Consider the following 20,025-nt stretch of genomic DNA (forward strand, 5'->3'; position numbering starts at 1 on the left):
ATTTAAGGAACTATGGGAAAGAACAGACAGCCCTATTAGTCCATTAAATGGAGGATTTACTGTACTAGCAGGAGCTGGGAAATTGACCAGGGGTGCTGCATTGTCAGCTTCCCAGGTCCCCCAAACTGCTGCACCCAGGAAACTGAGAGCGCTGCTGGTCCTGGCTCAGAATGCAGGGCTGGGGGAACTGTGGGATAGGTTCCCACAATGCACTGCTGCTATAGTATATGTTTGGTGATTTCAGTGTGGAAGCACTGTGTCAGATTTGTTGGGAGCCCAGTGGGAAGTGCAGATACTCAAAAGCGAATTTAGAAAAAACAGCACTATACAATATATTTTAATAAACTTGAATTTATCTCATAGTGTAGATGTAGCCTGAGATAGCATGGAGCTTAGCACACATTCTTCTCAATCTCCCTGGACAGTCAGTGGCAGATTTAAGGGTGACAGTTCTGAAACAAAAAATCAAATGGCGAGAGAAATCTCTGAGCTGCAATTTATTTGCAAATTTGACTCCATTAACCATGGATTAAACAGAGACTGGGAGTGGCTCGCAGCTTACAAAGGCAGTTTCTCTGCTCTGGGTACCAATAGCTCCCCATTAGACTCCCCATTAGACTCTGACAAAGGCTCACATCCCCCTGTCTGATCTGACTTGTTTTATCTTTTGATAAGTACTGTTGATACTGGGCCATTTTCACCTTGCTGAATAGACCTTGCCAGCTCTGACCCTCCCTCTTACTGGGACCCCACTCTTTAAATACCCCTCTGAAACCACCACCCCCCACTCATGCATCTGATGAAGCGGGTCTTTGCCCATGAAAGCTTATCCTCCAAAATATCTGTGAGTCTATAAGGTGCCACAAGACTTCTTGTTGTTCTTGAAGCTACAGACTAACATAGCTACCTCTCTGATTCTTCTCAACAGCGTGCCCCACTGGCTATCTTAGGCATTGGTATGCTAGCAGGCTAGCTTTTGTGAATTGGTGCCTAGTTCTCCCGATTGGCTGTACAGGAACTCGGGCACCTAACTCAGGAGTGAAGTGCAGTGATTTTCTGAGTGTTAAGATGCTCATTGTCACCATGCGTAACTCCTTTTGCATATTCAGGCCTCCGTGCATGAAAGATAAAATGTGCAACAAGAAATCAACACTGAACTAATTTCAATTTAGAAATGGACAAGAAAACAAATCAGTGTGTATTAAAATGTCTTTATCTAAGGTTGCCTTAGTTCTAATTTTGCAAGACAGATACTGAACAAAACCAGAAAATAAAATATTATCCCATAATGAGAAAATATACACAGCAGCATAATTACAAAAGGTAACCACCATTTATAGACTGTTAAAAATTCCCTTCTAGCTGCTGTGATGTGCACTTCACTGTTTTGAGTAACAATATGCCATGTATGATTCACTTTGGCAACGGTGACACCTAGTTGATTGAAACACTAGGATTTAAATGAGAAATATGGTCATCAGACACTAAACAAGACAAGTGCTTCTGTGGGTATTTGACTCTGGAACCATTTTCATAGCAACTTTTGGACAAGGGCCCAAAATGCAAATAACCTGGGATCCAATCATGCAATACTTTGATTTGGTTTCTCCCAGTGACTTCAGTGGGCCTTGCACAAGTAAGAAATACATGAATAAGCATTTGTTATATTCCTAAATATTTTGAGTCCTCCACTCCAAATAAATTTAACCTGATGGGATCAGCTTACTTGTCACTTACTTGTATGTTCCTTTTGATTATCTCCCGGGTTAACTGGACCTTTCCAGTGCTTGGATCCACTCCAGCAAGGGGCACCATGACTTCTCCAATCACATCATCTCGAGAGAAGCGATCAAAGCTCAACACCAGAAAGTGAAGCACCAAATCCTGGAGCTGGCTGTAGGGGATCCCATAGAAGGTAAAGGTTTCATCAAAGACAGGGTCCAGGGTCTTGCGCAATACACGAGTCTTCACTCGATGCCTTTTGTCTGGAAGAATTGTCATCTTTATATAGGGGTCAGAGCCCTGACTGTGCTCATCCATCACAGGCAGTCCATGGGCCTCTTGAATGGTCACCACCAATGCTTTCTTGGGGAAGTTGTAGTCCACTGAGAAAGTCAGTGTTCCCAGCAGGACATCTTCTTCTGGGGAAGATGGAGAGGAGGTTTTGCTCCCACCTGGAGTGATGCTCTGATCTGGACTTAGATCATCTCCATAATTCATTTTTACTGGGAGCCGGTCAATACAAGGGCCTGAACTCATGCCATCTTGGGCCTTCTCAGAGCCCACTAAACCAGCTTCTACAGCATCTAACAAAAGGTTTCCTTTTCCAGTCTCCTTAACAGTGCCATTCTTGTCTCTGCGGATCCGGATAATTTTCTTCTTGTTACTCAAGGTCTCTGGATAGATGCTGATGCCTTTCAGCATGTGAATGAATTTGTAAGGAGGGGGTTTGTGCTTTTTTTCTGCTTGCTGGTGGCAGCATGTCCACACAAACACTGTTACTGAAACAGACACCACAAGGATTGTGGCACCAATAAGCCCTGCCACAACTGGAGACACATCTGCAAAGGAGACAAAGGAATTAGAGATGAGATAGTCCCTTAGGATGAGTATGTTCATGCAGTACTTAAAAAAGCATGGTAAATAGTCTCAGAGGAATAGCCACTGTAGTCTGTAGCTTCACAGAAAAAAACAAGCAGTCCTGTAGCACCTTAAAGACTAACAATTTTAATTTATTAGGTAATGAGCTTTCATGAATTTCATGGGGGCTGGAAAAGGCTCCACTGCTGCTCCTCCTCCCGCTCCTGTGGCTGGAGGAGTGGTAGTGTACAGCTGCCTGGAGGGGCTTCTCCCACAACACTTACTGGCCAGAATTCCAGACAATCAGAGTAGCTCGGGGCAGAGCCTGGGAGTGGTGAGAGAAATGCCTCTACACGGAGCTTCTTCTGCATAGCCCTTCTTCCAGATGTGGGGGCAGCGGAAGGGGGTTGGCAGCAGCAATGGTGACATGTGCAGGTAAGTTGCCCCCCATTGCCCAAACCCCCATACTCTCAGCCTGTTCCTGTCCCATCTCCTGGTCAGATTTCCACACTCCCAGCCCACTTCTTCCCTCTTCTGCCCCATACCCCCCTCATTAACAGTCAGCTCCTGCCCACCCCCGGCCAGACTCTCCCACCCCGAGCCAGGTTCTGCACCCTTTTCCTGCCCAGACTCTCCCACTCCTACCCAGGACCCCCCGCACCCTGCTCCTGTACCCTCCTTCCCACCCAGACCCGCAAACTCATCAGGTTCTTTTACCCTCCCTCCCACCCAAACCATCACCTTTAGCCTGTTCCTGTATCCCCACATCTGAGCCAGACCCCAACCCCAGCCCACTCCTGAACCCTTCCCATCCCACTCAGATCTCACATCTGCTCATCAGCAGCACCTTGCTGCACACTGAACTCTGAACCCCTCTTTTTTGGTCCCCTCCAGATCCACAGAAGAGTTAATCTGGCTGGGGGAAAGCCCTGAATCTCAGTGCCCACTTTCTCCACACTCCTGCCCATGGTGCTAGAGCATGACTGGGGGTGAGGTGTCTCAATCAGGGGCCATTTCAGAGAGGGTTTTGTGTGTTCTCACTTTTATGGGTCAATGGCCCCTGACCAAAAAATCTTCTCCACCCCTGGAATAAGGCAATCAAGATTTTGAAGATTTTATTAAGCAAAAGCTAGGGCATAGGTAAGCGTGGGGAATTGACTCCCACAAAGACGAGAATAATTTCAGGGAAATTATCTCAAGGGTCAAAGGAATTTCTCTCACCATGATCACTGAGTAATAAATAGACTATATTCACTTGAGAGTTCATTGGTTGTACTAAGTGTAGGAGGTATTTACTTACACTAGAATAACATTGTTTAAACAACCAAAACAAAATACAAGCAGTCCTTTTGATGCTCCACACTTGCCACAGGCCAGAAGTCAGGGAGAGGAGCCCTGAGCCTTGGGGGATGGATCCAGGCAAGCTGGGGTGCAGATCCAAACTACAGGGCTGGGGGTTCCCCACCCCTGCCTTATTCTCTTAAATCAGATTTGTATGCCATCAACATCAAGATCAGCACTGCTCTAGTGAAAGTGTTCACTTGTGACCAGCAGTGTCATAAGAATGGCCATATTGGATCAGACCCAAGGTCCATCTAGCCCTGTATCCTGTCTTCGGACAGTGGCCAATACCAGAAGCTCCAGAGAGTAGTGATCCCTCTTTTGTCATCCATTTCCAGCTTCTGACAAAGAGGCTAGAGACACCTTTTATCCGCATCCTGGTTAATACCCACTGATGGACCTAACCTCCATGAATTTATCTACTTCTGTTTTAAACCCCATTAAAGTCCTGGTCTTCACAACATCATCTGGTGAGGAACTCCACAGGCTTATTGAGTGCTGCTTGATGAAAAACTTCCTTCTGGCAGCTTCTAGACTCACCCCCTCCCCTTGGAGGTGGCATAGTAATAAGGCAATTTAAAGCAGGCAAATGAGATGCTAATGTGCATATTCAGCACCTCATCAGCATAATATCAGCCACATAAATTTCGAAGTGCAGACTTCGAATTGCAGATTGATAGTGTAGATGCAGACAGCTTCAAAATAAGCATCCCACTTCGACATTACCTTACTCCAATCTAGTTTTGTGGGAGTAAGGGAATGTTGAAGTAGGGTGCTTATTTCGAAGCTAACCGCATCTACGCTGTCAATCTGCAATTCGAAGTCTGCATTTTGAAATTGGCATGGCCATCTTTATGCTAATAAGGTGCTGAATATGCACATTAGCACCTTATTAGCCTGCTTTGAACTACTTCATTCGGACAGGAAGGAGCGAGCGTAGAAGCAGCCTTTGTTAGGTTTAAACCTGGTACCCATTAATTTCATTTGTTGATCCCTAATTCTTATGTTATGGGAATAAGTAAGTAACTTTTTCTTATGCACTTTTTCCATACCTGTCATGATTGTATAGACCTTTATCATATCCCTCCTTAGTCTCCTCTTTTCTAAGATGAAAAGTCCCACTTGTTTTAATCTTTCTTCATATGGCAACCATTCCAAATCCCTAATCATTTTTGTTGTCCTTTTCTGAACTTTTTCTAATGCCAGTATATTTTTTGAGATGGGGCAACCACATCTGTTGCGTGAGATGTGGGCATAATATGGATTTATATAGTGGCAATAAGGTATTCTCTGTCTTATTCTCTATCCCTTTTTTAATGATTCCTAACATTCTGTTTGTATGTTTGTTTGTTTGTTTGAATGCTGCTGCACATTAAATGGACATTTTCAGAGAACTAACCACAATGACTCCAAGATCTCTCTCTTGAGTGGGTATAGCTAAATTAATCACCATTATTTTGTATGCATAGTTGGGACTATTTTTTCCAATGTGGAGTACAGTACTTTTATCAATATTAAATATCATTTGTCATTTTGTAGCCCAATCACTTAGTTTTGTGAGAACTTTTTGAAGCTCTTCACGTTCTGCTTTGTTCTTAGCTATCTTAAGCAGTTTAGTATAATCTACAAATTTTGCCATCTCTTTCTTTATCCCCTTCTCCAGATCAATTAGCAATAGATTGAATAGGATTGGTCTCAGTACAGACCCTTGGGGGACACCACTAGTTACCACTCTCCATTCTGAAAACTTACTATTTATTCCTACCTTTTGTTTCCTGTCTTTTAACCAGTTATCAATCCATGAGAGGACCTTACCTCTTATTCCATCGCAGCTTACTTTAATTAAGAGCCTTTGGTGAGGGACTTTGTCATAGGCTTTCTGGAAATCTAAGTACCCTATATCCACTGGAACAACCCTCCCCACACTTGTTCACAGGCTTAGTGACCACCTCAAAGAACTCTAGTGATTAGTAAGGTATGATTTCCCTCTACAGAAACTATATTGACTTTTCTACAACAAATTATCTTCATCTATGTGTCTGACAATTTTATTCTTTACTATAGTTTCTGCTAATTTGCCCAGTACTGATGTTAGATGTATCTGTCTGCAATTGCCAGGATCACCTCGAGAGCCCTTTCTAAATACTGGTGTCACATTAGCTATCTTCCAGTCATTAGGTACAGAAACAGATTTAAAGGCTAAATTACAAACCACAGTTAATAGATCTGCAATTTCACATTTGACTTCTTTCAGAACTCTTGGATTAATGACATCTGGTCCCAGTGACTTGTTACAATTAAGCTTATCAATTTGTTCCAAAACCTCCTCTAATGACATCTCAGTGTTGGACAATTCCTCAGATTTGTCACTTAAAAAGAATAGCCTGGTTTGGGAATCTCTCTTAACATCTTCAGCCATGAAAACCAAAGCAAAGAACTCTCTCTCCATTTGATTTTTGAAATTTTTTTGTTGGTCAGAACTGCCACCCTTAAGTCTGCCACTGAGTGTCCAGGGAGACTGAAATGTTCTCCCACAGGCTTCTATACAGTACCGTTCCTAACAGCATACTAGGGTGCATTAGGAGGAGCATTTTGAGCAGATCTAGATAAGTGGGTTTTTCCCCCTCTATTTGTCATTGGTGAGGCCACATCATAAGAACATAAGAATGGCCATACTGGGTCAGACCAAAGGTCCATCCAGCCCAGCATCCCATCTGCCGACGGTGGCCAATGCCAGGTGCCCCAGAGAAGGAGAACAGAAGACAAGGATCAAGTGATTTATCTCCTGCCATCCATCTCTTGCCCTTGTTCTGAAGGCTAGGGGCACCATACTTTATCCCTGGCTAATAGCCATTTATGGACCTACCCTGCAAAAATTTATCAAGCTCTTTTTTAAACCCTAATAGACTATTGGACTATTGTGTCCAGTTTTGGGCCCCCCAATATAAAAACAATGTGGATTTGCTGGAGCAGGTTCAGCGAAGGGCAACAAAAAGGATTAAGGGTCTGGAGCACAAGACCTATGAGGATAGGCTGAGGGATCTGGGCTTGTTTTGTTTACAGAGAAGACTTACAGCTGACTTAATAGCAGCCTTCAACTTCCTGAAGGGGAGCGCTAAAAAGGAGGGTGAGAAACTGTTCTCAGTGGTGTCAGATGGCAGAACAAGGACTAATGGTCAGAAGTTGAAGAGGGAAAGGTGTAGGTTAGATATTAGGAAAAACTACTTCACCAGGCGGGTGGTGAAGCATTGGAATGCGTTGCCTAGAGAGGTGGTGGATTCTCCATCCCTTGAGGTTTTTAAGTTCCGGCTGGACAAGGTCCTGGCTGGGATGCCTTAAGGGGGGTTGATCCTGCTTGAAGCAGGGGGCTGGACTAGATAACCTCCTGAGGTCCCTTCGAGCCCTGTGATTCTGTGATTCTGTTCCTGATCAGAGCTTAGTAGATTAGTAGTTGAAGAGAGAAGATTTCTAAAGGGGTTTGTCACTAGGCTGTCTGACCCCCCGCAAAGAAAATGGCCTACAATTTGATGCAGTTCAACAAGGGGAAGTGTAGAGTCCTGAACTTGGGATGGAAGAATTCCAAGCATTGTTATAGGCTGGGGACTGACTGGCTAAGCAGCAGCCCAGCAGAAAGAGATCCAGGGGTTATGGTGGATGAAAGGCTGGATATGAGTAAACAGTGTGCCCTTGCAGTCAAGAAGGCTAATGGCATACTAGGGTGCATTAGGAGGAGCATTTTGAGCAGATCTAGATAAGTGGTTTTTTCCCCCTCTATTTGTCATTGGTGAGGCCACATCTGGACTATTGTGTCGAGGTTTAGGCCCCCTGCCCCCGGTATAAAAAGGATGTGGATATGCTGGAGCAGGTTCAGCGGAGGGCAACAAAAATGTTTAAAGGGCTGGAGCACAAGATCTATGGGGATAGGTTGAGGGATTTAGGCTTTTTTAGTTTACAGAAGAAAAGACTTAGGGGTAATTTAATAGCAGCCTTCAATTTCCTGAAGGAGAGCTCTAAAGAGGAGGGTGAGAAACTGTTCTCAGTAGTGTCAGATGGCAGAACAAGGAGTAATGGTCTGAAGTTGAAGAGGGAGAGGTGTAGGTTACATATTAGGAAAAACTACTTCACCAGGAAGGTGGTGAAGCTTAGGAATGCATTGCCTAGAGAGGTGGTGGATACTCCGTCCCTCGAGGTTTTTAAGTTCCAGCTTGACAAGGTCCTGGCTGGGATGACTTAGTTGGGGTTGCTCCTCCTTGAAGCAGGGGGCTGTACTAGATGACCTCCTGAGGTCCCTTACAGCCCTATGATTCTATGATACCATAGATACCACCACCTCAGCTCCACCAGTGGAAGCAATGGTGAAAACATTAGTGTAAAGACAACAGAAGGAACAAAGAGGGTAACTGCCCTGGGGCTCAGGGCTACCAGCTACTGCCATCGCTACTGTGGCAGAGGCGAGAGGGGATACAGTTGTCACTGTTACTGCTGTTGCAGCAGCAGTTATGAACAGAACCCTGGGCCTTTTAAATCACCACCAGAGCTCCAAACGACCCACTCCAGGCAGTGCTAAGGGCTGCGTGGGGTAGGGTGTGGTATGCTTGGGATCAGCCCCAGCTCTGCTGCAAAGCTGCTCCCCTTCCCAGGGTGTGCAACTCCCCCACCTCCCCACACCTTGCCCAGGATCCAGGCAAGCCTGTTGGCCCCACTGTTTAGGGTATTCCAGCTTCTGTCTGCCACTGGTATTTTAGCCACTATGTCCACTAGATCTGCTCTGCATAGGCTTATATGATGCAGTGCTTAAAACACTGGTGTCAGCACTTCAGGGAAGCAGAACTCCTCTTTGCAGTGATGTAGAGGAGACTAATGAGATTCCTCTCTGGGTTGTGTGCCTTTCAATATTTTCCTAAAGTCTGATGGGGTCTGTGGTCTTCTTCTGTATTGAGAGCTCCAAGTACTGATCCTGACTGATAGGGAAACCCAGAGTCTTTTCCACATCTGAAATGGAAGTCTGAAGTCTCAGCAGCTACACTAGCTCCATCTGTAATTGAGATTTGTATTATTACAAGCAAACTGTTCAGCTGAATTGTTGTAACTTGTCATGATGCCGTATGTTCATTGCTGTATGCTCATCCTGGCTAGTGTAATATTATTCATTGTGTCGGAACAAGACGACAGTCTTCCAAGCTCTATCTGTATGAGATCTCTCAACTGAGACAACAATTCAATGTAGACTGTGGCGATATTATATGTAAGGAATGTGCCAGCAGGAGCTCAATACTGCTAAAGGAGCTGGGGAATGTGTCCTTCAGAGACCATTTGCATGAAAATGCTAAGGCGTGTATATGTAATACCTTGTAAACAAAGGTATCTGATGAAGTGGGTCTTTGCCCATGAAAGCTTGTGCTCTGAAATGTCTGTTCATCTCTAAGGTGCCACAAGATTTCTTGGTGGATACTGAGAGGCTGCGGCTAGGTCTAAAGCTGAATACCCCTAGGAGCTGAAATCACTAAAAGCTGCAATCACAGGGTTTTGCCTACAGCAAAAACCAACAAGATGGTGGCTAGCTAGTAGGAGGAGCAGCAGACAGTTGGCAGGTGTGTCCAGCAGACGGCCGGTAAGAGGCGGCCAGAAGGCATGACCAGTGGTCAGCTGGTAGGAGAAGCAGCTGGTGGCTGGCAGGAGTGACCAGTGGGCGGCCAGTGGGGCAGCTGGCAAGGGGCAAGCAGGATGCTGGACCAGCACAAAGGTGGCATTGCCTCAGGTTCAATGAGGGAATGCTTCAGGGTGATGTGTCAGGGCCTGCATGGACTGGACTGAGTTGTAAGTGGGGCATTTGAAAGTAGGGTACAGTGAAAGTTTGAATGTGTGGATTGGCTTTATACAGTATTGGACTGGTGAGCCTGAGAGGCAAAGGATGCTGCTCAATCCATTTGAGCTCGGACAGTTACGTGAGGCTTGGTTAGGGACTCTGGAGCTGCGTCTACACGTGCACGCTACTTCGAAGTAGCTGCACCAACTTCGAAATAGCGCCCGTCGCGTCTACACGCGTCGGGCGCTATTTCGAAGTTAACTTCGACGTTAGGCGGCGAGACGTCGAAGTCGCTAACCTCATGAGGAGATAGGAATAGCGCCCTACTTCGACGTTCAACGTCGAAGTAGGGACCGTGTAGACGATCCGCGTCCCGCAACGTCGAAATTGCTGGGTCCTCCATGGCGGCCATCAGCTGGGGGGTTGAGAGATGCTCTCTCTCCAGCCCCTGCGGGGCTCTATGGTCACTGTGGGCAGCAGCCCTTAGCCCAGGGCTTCTGGCTGCTTCTGCGACAGCTGGGGATCTATGCTGCAGGCACAGGGTCTGCAACCAGTTGTCAGCTCTGTGGATCTTGTGTTGTTAATGCAACTGTGTCTGGGAGGGGCCCTTTAAGGGAGCGGCTTGCTGTTGAGTCCGCCCTGTGACCCTGTCTGCAGCTGTGCCTGGCATCCCTATTTCGATGTGTGCTACTTTGACGTGTAGACGTTCCCTCGCTGCGCCTATTTCGATGTTAGGCTGAGCAATATCGAAGTTGAACATCGACGTTGCCGGCCCTGGAGGACGTGTAGGCGTTATTCATCGAAATAGACTATTTCGATGTCGCAACATCGAAATGAGCTATTTCGATGTTGGCTGCACGTGTAGACGTAGCCTGGATGTGGTATTTTTCCCAAGCTTATACCAGATGACTTTTCTGCCTCTTTCATTAAAAGTTTCTTTTCTACACTCAGACTCTGGGCTTGCAAGTGGGGAAGCATTGCCTCTCCGAAGCACCCAGGGGTGTGTGAATTTCCCAAGCCATTGAGTGGGGGCTCAAGCCAGTTCTGTGTGAGATGGATGAAAAGCAGCCCCTAGATGTTGAACTCAGCCCTGGCTGCTGCTGACTCCTTCTGGCAGATGAGTTACATAAAAAAAAAAATCTAAATGTGCATGCTCTGGAGGCAATGCTGGGCTATGATACATCCCCAGGCTCCATGGCATTGTCTCTCTTTCTTACATAGAATCACAGATCACAAGAACTAGAAGGGATCTTGAGAGGTCATCAATTCCAGTCCTCTTCACTCATGGCAGGACCAAGTACTGTCTAGACCATCCCTGATGGATGGTTATCTAAACTGCTCTTAAAATTCTCCAGTGACGAAGAATCCACAACATAGGCGACACATGGGGGTGCACAGGGTGTACAGGCACCCACTGCATACACCCCTCCACACACACACATTCACCATGAGTGCTGCATTGCCTTCAGTGAGTACAGGGCAGTCCCACCAATCCCCCCACAGCAGCACAGTGTGAAAGAGCTACTCCGAGGCTGCACCGCTCCAGGTATAGCAGGGGACTGTCCCTACAGCCATGAGAAGGGGTGCAGCATTTCCACAGGCAGCAGAAGGTGGAGTAGAGCAAGGGCAGGGTCTGACTGGAGCAGGGTCAGGGAAGGGGTGGGCAATGGCGGAGCAGGGGCAGGAGGGGATGATCATGGATGGCAGAGCTATCCCATCCATAGGACAAGGTGGGGGTGGCCAACCTATGTCCTGTGCTTTTGCGAGCCTCATGATAGCTGCCCCAGCGATCTTGTAGATGGGAGGAGGGAAGATTACGGGGTGGGGGTGGGCAGAGCTCTGCAGCAGGTGGTGGCAGCAATGGGTGGGGAGGGAATCTCCCCCCAGGCCTCCTCTCCCCTTCACTCATTATATGGCCATGCAAGCAGCAGCCTGCTCCACCCTCCACCACCCTCCCAGCCTGCTGAGCCCCACTTTTCCATGGCAGCAGGAAGCAGACTTCACTTTCCACCACATGTGAAGAAATGGAGCTCAGGCAAGCAGCGCATAGCATAGCAGAGCCAGCTGCCACTTGCTCTGCCTGCACAGCAAGTATGGGGAGAAGGTGCCCCCTTGGCTGCTGCTGTCAAGCCCTACCCCAGGTAATTCCCAGCCCAGTTGGTTGGTGATGGGGCAGGATGAGGGCAGCACCTGCAGCATGGGGAGGGGGTGCCTAGTGCCCCATGCCTGGGTCAATGTGGGGGTGTGCCATGGGTCCCCTGCCCCCACCCCAGGATGGCCCTGATGGACAGGGAAGGGGAGGGGCAACGGCAAAACAGGGGCACAGGGTGGGACAGGCACACGTGGACAGTGCACCCCCTGCAATCCTCACACTGGCCACATCCATTCCACAACCCCCCCTAGGGAATTATTCTCTAAAATCCCTGCTCCAACCATTTTATTCACTAAACATCATGTTTAATTCTTACTGTATAAATTTGCAAACTGTCTGATAATCACTATGTGCAATGTTATTGTAGCCATGTGGGTCCCAGCATATTACAGACACTGTGGATGAGGTAGTATCTTTTATTGGATCAAATTCTGATGAAAGAGTGAAGCTTCGAGCTTACACAGAGCTTTTCTTCAGGCCAGGGAAATCTACAGAGTATCACAGCTAATATAAGGTGAAACAGATTGTTAGGCATCTGTTCCAACGTAAACTCAGAGTAAATTTCACAGACCAAAAAAAGACCTCTGTATAACCTTGAAAGCATGTCGTCATCAAAAGAAGTTGCTCCAGTAAAACGTATTACATCACCTGCAGTGTCTTTAATATCCTGGGCCACACATGGCTACAGTGACACTCCATACAGTGACTGTTCAATAGTTTGCACCTTTATATAGCAAGAATTAAACATTATATTAAATTAATAAATTGTTTGGGGCAGGGATTTTATCTCCATCCTTCTTGTAAAGTTCCTAGTAACCCTCTGGCACTGTACCAGCACTAATTTAAAATAAAGTTCCCACATAAATGAAATTTCACTCAGTAACTATTTAAACTAATTAAAAGGCAGAATGTGTCACTTTTAACTTGCTTTGTTTTTTAATAATTGGGGGTTCTGTAGTGATGTTGCAATAGTGTACCCATTATGAGGGCCAGTGTACAACACCTAGATTCCACAGCAATTAACCCTAGCTGTAAATATAAATAGCTACAAAATAAAAAAGCAGTCAAGTAGCACTTTAAAGACTAACAAAATAATTTATTAGATGAGCTTTTGTGGGACAGACCCACTTCTTCAGACCATAGCCATACCAGAGCAGACTCAATATTTAAGGCACAGAGAACCACAAATAGTAATCCAGGTGGCAAATCAGAAAAAAAAAATCAAGGTGAGAAAATCAGAGAGCAGAGGGGCAGAAGGGTGGGGGGAAGTCAAGAATTAGATTAAGCCAAGTACGCAAATGAGCCCCTACCATGACCCAGCAAATTTCCATCCTGGTTCAAACCATGTGTTGTTATGTCAAATTTGAAGATAAAAGAGAGTTCAGCAGCCTCTCTTTCAAGAGTGTTGTGAAAATTCCTCTTCAGTAAGATGTAAACTTTAGTGTCATTAACAGAATGGCCCACTCCATTAAAATGCTGGCTGACTGGTTTGTGGATCAGGCGTGTTTTTATGTCTGTTTTATGCCCATTAACTCTTTGAGAGAGTTTGAAGTCTGTCCAATATACAAAGCATCTGGACATTGTTGGCACATGATGGCATATATGATGTTAGTTGAGGAACATGAGAATGCGGCTCACGATTCTATGAATAACCTGGTTAGGTCCAGTGATGGTATGTTCAGAATAGATATGTGGAGAAAGGTGGTAGCGGGCTTTATTGCAAGGAAAAATTCCAGGACTGGTATTCCTGTGGTATAGACTGTGGTTGTGGGTAAGAATCCTCATAAGGTTTGGAGGTTGTCTGTAGGAGAGAACAGGCCTGTCACCTAGGGCCTTCTAGAGTGTGGCATCCTGATTAAGGATAGGTTGTAGGTCTTTAATATTGTGTTGCAGTGGTTTGAGTTGGGGCTGTCAGTAATGACCAGTGGTGTTCTGTTCTTGGTTTTTTTGGGCCTATCTTGGAGTAGCTGGTCTCTGGGTATTCGTCTGGCCCTGTCGATTTGTTTTTTTTTATTTCTCCTGGTGGGTAGTTCAGGTTTCTGAATATTTGGTAAAGATCTTGTAGTTTTTGGTCTCTGTCAGTAGGATCAGAGCAAATGCGATTGTACCTAGGGTTATATTATAGGGGCTTGTTTGCATACTTGGCTTAATCTAATTTTTGACTCCCCCCTTCTGCCCCTCTACTCTCTGACTTGCTCACCTTGATAATTTTTTTTTCTGATTTGTCCACCTTGATTACTATTTTTGGTTCTCTGTGCCTTAAATATTGAGTCTGTTCTGATATGGCTATGGTCTGAAGAAGTGGGTCTGTCCCACGAAAGCTCACACAATAAATTATTTTGTTAGTCTTTAAAGTGCTACTTGACTGCTTTTTTGTTTTGATAGTATATAGACTAGCACAGCTTTCTCTCTGTTACTATAAATAGCTAAAGTGTGGGCTTACCATAACAAATGAGGTATGTGTGCATGGCTGAGTTTTATATAACAATTGAGAAGAAAATGAAAATGCAGCAACCATTTTTTAACTGTGAGGCCTTATTCAAGAGCAGCCTAAAGGGAAAGACTGAGAGGAAAGAGGAGAAATCTGAAAAAGCCATGTTCTCCTGCTCCCTTCTCCCCCTCACCATTTGCTATAGCTAACACTACTTTTTTAGTTAAAATGTTGCTGAATAAAAATGTCAAAGAAGCATTCTTGTTTGTTACCCAGGGGACCAATAGATATGCCTATTATTCAGCCCCCAGCTCCAGGATCTGCTACAATGTGCATCAGACAAGAACACTGAGCAGCTTCTCAAAAGTTAATAGGTCCCTGACCCAAGGCAGGGCCCCCCTCTTCTCAGTGCTACAGCCTCTACCATCTCTCCAGACACACAATTAGGCTATTGTGGCTTAATGAGACTGAGGTGGGGTGGGGATACCCACATGTGAGATGGGGTGCTGCTCGCTACAGTTTTGAGGACACTGCTTAGGCCACAAACACACCCCAACACCTCCCTGCTGACATACAGGAACAAAGCCCAGGGGAAAAAAATGCTCCAGTAAGCTTCGTCTAAGATGGGCTGGAATCTGCTGGTGGGGTCGGTAGCTGCGTGGTTCAGCAGCCCCCTCGGAGCCTCCCCTCCTCGAGGGAGCCGGGAACAAAGGCTCCAGCCAGAGTCCGGGGCTCTGCCTGGCCTGGAATAGACATCACGTCATCCCGCTCGGAGCCATTAGGCAGCCGCGGCTGCCTGCACCTGCTCCCCGCACCCGGGGGATGGAGCACAGGCCGGCGGTCAGCTCAGCGTTGATGGAGAGACTCCCAGTTGCCCTCTACCCGCTAGGCTGTGCCCAGGGCCCAGCAGCTCCAGCGGACCGGCAGTGACTGTAGCTCTGCCCCGCACGAAAACCAGGGAGGGCAGCAAGGCCCCGCCTCCACAGTCCAAGCTTACGTGCTCGGCTCAGTGAGCCTGCATCTTGTCGGGCCCTGGCCCAGACCCGGTCTCGATGGAGCGGGGCGGTGCTGGGCACGGCCCGATCTCGATGCAGGGGAGAGGGGTGCTGGGCACGGCCCGGTCTCGATGGGGGTGGGGGGCACGGCCCGGTCTCGATGGAGGGGAGGGGGGTGCTGGGCACGGCCCGATCTCGAGGGGGAGAGGAGGGTGCTGGGCACGGCCCGGTCTGGATGCGGGAGGCGCTGGGCACGGCCCGGTCTCGATGGAGGGGAGGGGGGTGCTGGGTACGGCCCGGTCTCGATGGGGGTGGGGGGTGCTGGGCACGGCCCGGTCTCGATGGGGGTGGGGGGTGCTGGGCACGACCCGGTCTCGATGGGGGGAGCGGGTGCTGGGCACGGCCCGGTGATGAAGGCCACTCACCGAAGCTGGGACGGATACTGGCGATCTCAGCCATGTTGCAGTGGGGGCGCGAGCTCCTGCCCGCGGGGCTCCGCTGCTAACAGCCTCCGCCCTGAAGATGCTCCGAGTCTGGGATGCAGACGCTGCCGACTGGCTCCGAGACAGCACAGGCTCCGCCCCAGCGAAAAACTGGGGATTTGGCCCCGCCCCTCTTCGTTGTCAACCGAAGGGGAAACACCTCCTGAAGGCCGAGCTCAGCGCCCGAGGTTGGGAGCAGAACAGCAGCTTACGAGCTTGCTAAAACCAAGAGCCACGTTGATTTCAGGGGTAGTGAGACAGGGTGTGTCACCCTGGGTGCATGCCGGAGCAGCGCCAGGTAGGCGATCCCTCCCGCTGGGGTTGGGTTTCTATACTGTCGCAGGGCGTGAGAGGTCGGGAATAGGTGTAGCCCAAATTGGGGTGGTGGTGTACGCCCAGCAATGGGAAGATTTACTGCACTGAGGCTAAGGCCATGGTCCAGTTTATGCTGAACGTACTCCACTCCTTCATGCTCTCATGCACTCAGTAGGGATCTCTACCCCGCTCAGCTGAAAGGGGACATGTCCCAAACAGGATTCTTCCAATTGCAGCAAACAGAGGGCAATGACACATCCTATGCAATAACTGTGACATAATCTCCAGTGTCGGATTTACAGCTAGGGGAGCTCTGTGCTCAGCTTCATTGTTTACCCCCTTCCCTACACAGCAAAGAAAACGAACATTCTTTCATCGCCCCCACCACCGTTTTCTTATTTTTTTTGCTCTTCCTCCTTCTATATTATAATAGGATGTGAACTTGTGTTCACAATACACTAATATGAACAAATAAAATGTATAGATGACACATGAATGGAAAAATAAAAGTTAATTCCCTGTGAATAAACATGTTTAATCTGCAAAAAAAAAGTAAATAGCTTTTTTCTACAGTGTTTCTTCATAAAATATTATGGTGATGACAATTTTTAAGAGGTACTTTTAATTGTCAATCATCACCTGCATCTGACGAAGTGGGTCTTTGCCCACGAAAGCTTATGCTCATACATTTCTGTTAGTCTATATGGTGCCACAGGACTCCTCGTTGCTTTTATTGCCTAACTTTTCAGATATTTCTAAGCCATCTCACAAATAATTTTAACTCGATTTAATATAGAAAAAAAAACATTCACCAGAAAGAGTTGGGTACTGTTAAAATATTTGCAGGATAATTTTTATATTTGGAAACCAAGACATCACTTATGAGTCTATACAAATTGAAGCGCAGATCTCATGATTTTTTATAAAATTAATTGTTTCACTTCATCCTCAAAAAGACTTGTGACTATGCCCTATTGGTAAACTTCACTTAATTTCTTCCTCTAGTGGCTTTTGGCATTTTTATCTGTGTGTCTGTCAAAAACATGTAAAAGGAGCAAAAGGGATAGAATTGTGTGTGTTGTGTGCTTCAATTGTTTTATCATTTTCCTCAGCATGACACACAGGAAGGGCAATCAGAATCAGCTTCTCACAGGGATCTGTAACCAAAATACTGAAAAGAGCCAATTTTCAAATTCAGTTACCAAATCAGTACTTCATGAGCCTCCATGCATGTGAATGAGACAGTCCTTAATAAATAACATCCAAGTGTACTTTGTCACCCATTTTAAGAACAGTGCACACACAATGATGTGTACCAGTTAGAAAGTTGTTACCCTCATCTCTAGGTTTTATCCACCTCAGGCCTTAGCCCCCAAATCCACCCCCCAGCCCCAGAATTAACCTGCCTCAGCCAACAAGCTCCTCCTATTTGCAGTGCTGTTGCTTCTCTGTGGTGCCACCTCTCCCCACTCCTTTTCCCCCACCTCCTTCTCAGTGGGGCTGCCAGGCTCCTTCAGGGGCAGACTCTGTCACCCCTCCCCTCAGCTCTCCTGGTCACTTCCCTGACCTGCTGTGCAGGCAGCTCCCTGGCTTGCCATGCTGACATAATGAACTATATTTAATTGGTTTAACAGCTGAATACCTCCCATTGCTAGCCATTAAACCAATTACATGTAGTTCCATTATTTCAGCGTGTCAGGGCAGGGAGCCACAAGAAGAGTCAGCAGCAGCAGCCATGGAGCTGCAACTGACTCCTTAAAAAGACAGTATGCAGCTCCAGAGCCACAGGTTGCCAGCCCCTGGCCTGGTAGAACAACATGTGTGAAATTTGTCTCTGGACAGGTAAGCAATTGATCAAAATCACATTCTTTGCATTCTTGTTGGGGTCAAATTCTGTTCCCATTAAAATCAAAGGGAGTTTTGCTATTGAGTTCAATGGGAACAGGCTTGGGCCTTTGGAGAGGAACTAAAAAAAACACTTGAGTAAGGTCTATGTTGATTATAAAACAGGTATCAAAGGCTCCCTTCAGATAGATCATCACCTTGTCATGGTTGGGGAGCTTGTGTGTGTCAAAGACCCGGAGAGCTATGCTGGTTGGAGCTTTACGCTCCTGGTAGGGTCTCCCTTGTCAGACAGGTCAATGGGTAGAGACCAGACAAAGAGTGATCCAACCTCTCCTTGAGGATAAGGGGTTGGCGTAGGGCTAACAACCCTGCCTGTAAAAAGAAAACTGTTACAGAAACATCCACAAGGAAAACTTTAACTTGTCATGTCTGGGGAAGAGCAGGAAATCCAGCCGGAATGATTATGAAGCAGGGCAGCGAAAGCCGAGAGGAGGCTGCATCACAGATGATCCTTCTCTCACCCAGAACTACAACTCCGATTGAAACATGGAATGTTAGAACAATGTATGAGGCTGGCAAGACAGCACAAATAGCAGCAGAAATGCGACAATACAAGCTGGCAGTTTTGGGGCTGTGTGAAACAAGATGGATACAATCAGGACAACTGTGTCTAGCAACAGGTGAAACCCTTATTTATTCAGGGCATGAGGAGGAGGATGCACCACACACAGAAGGAGTAGGTATGCTGTTGTCCAAGGATGCAACTGCATCCCTAATTGAGTGGACAGCAGTGTCAGCACGGATCATTACAGCCAGGTTTTACACCAAGATAAACAAGATTCTGATTATACAGTGCTATGCCCCCACAAATGATGCTGATGAAAGTATTAAAACAGGGTTCTATGAGACTCTCCAAAGTATTATTAACAAGAAAGGTAAGAAATGTAAGGAATGTGGCAGAAGGAATGCAGTGCTGCTGAAGGCTGGGAGGAATGTGTCTGCCAGAGGTCATCTGCATGAGAATGCAAAGGGCGGCAGGTGTGATACTGAGGCTGGGAGGAGTGTGTTTTCCAGTGATCATTTGCATGAGAATGCAAAGGTGTGCATGTGTGATACCTTTTCAGGCAAAGCCTAATGGGTAGCAAGTAAGCCATGAGATTTGGTCTATTGTAAACATGTAGTTGTAAAAATCACAATTTAAGCTGACATTTAATGTGGGAGTTGTGAGATCTCAGCAATGCTCTGGGTTGTTGTGGGGGACAGGGCAGTCGCCTTAACTGTGTAAGACATTGATTACACAGGGCTCCCTGGTTGAAAGCATTGTGGAATGAAGGGGGAGGGGTACTGGTTAAGTCAGCTTGCTCAATGCCTTGGCCCTGTCTATGCCTTGGCCATATAGCTATAAACCTGGCTTGACTAACCCTTCCTACCTGTTGAAAAATAAAGCTGAATACTAGGGTGTTTGTGAAACCCCACACTAAAAATACTAAGAGCTAAAATCACAGAGTGGCAGCTAAGGCCACACAAAGCTAAAATCACTGGGTTCTGCCTTAGGGCAGTCCCAAGCAGTAGGGTTAGGACTGGCGCATAACAGCAAGATCAGTGGGAGGCTGGTAGAACCAGCGATGGACAATGGCGACTGGTGGGCGGCTGGTAGGAGCAGCGGTGGTGGACTGGCAGGCGGCTGGTAGGAGCGGCGGCGGATGACGGTGACTGGCAGACGGCTGGTAACAGCAAGGAGAGGCTACAGACAAGTGGACAGCTAGTATTGCCCTGGTGATGTATCTGCAGGCTTTGGGTTTGGGACTGCACCGCAGAAGGTACATCCTAAAACTGTGTGTGTGTGGAAAAGGGCCAAGAGCCCCAGCAAGAGACTGGGTTCTACTGCATATGGGGATGGTATGTGGGTAAAGGGGGGGTTTGTCTCTTCTTTGCTGAAATATACTGCATCTGTCACTGTAACCTTGGGGTAGGTTACAGTCATTAAACAAGCCATTTCTATCTCAAACTCTGTGCTTGCAAGGGGGGGGAGACCGCCTTACAGGCACCCAGCACGGGGGGTAAAATTGTCCCAGGCC

General features: G+C 47.0%; 1 protein-coding gene across 1 annotated transcript in view; it reads right to left on the reverse strand.

Annotated features, from left to right (window-relative positions):
- The window catches only part of SYT11 (synaptotagmin 11), a 51,879-nt gene extending 36,016 nt beyond the window's left edge, over window positions 1–15,863 (reverse strand). The window contains exons 1-2 of the mRNA XM_074981388.1: window positions 15,731–15,863; window positions 1,738–2,561 (exon numbers count right to left, since the gene is read on the reverse strand). Of these exons, the coding sequence (XP_074837489.1) occupies window positions 1,738–2,561; window positions 15,731–15,764 (858 nt within the window). The 5' untranslated portion in view covers window positions 15,765–15,863. The remainder of the gene's footprint in view (window positions 1–1,737; window positions 2,562–15,730) is intronic.
- Between the last annotated feature and the right edge of the window lie 4,162 nt (window positions 15,864–20,025).

The sequence above is a fragment of the Carettochelys insculpta genome, chromosome 30 (assembly GCF_033958435.1).
Source record: "Carettochelys insculpta isolate YL-2023 chromosome 30, ASM3395843v1, whole genome shotgun sequence".
Classification (NCBI taxonomy): Eukaryota; Metazoa; Chordata; order Testudines; family Carettochelyidae; genus Carettochelys; species Carettochelys insculpta.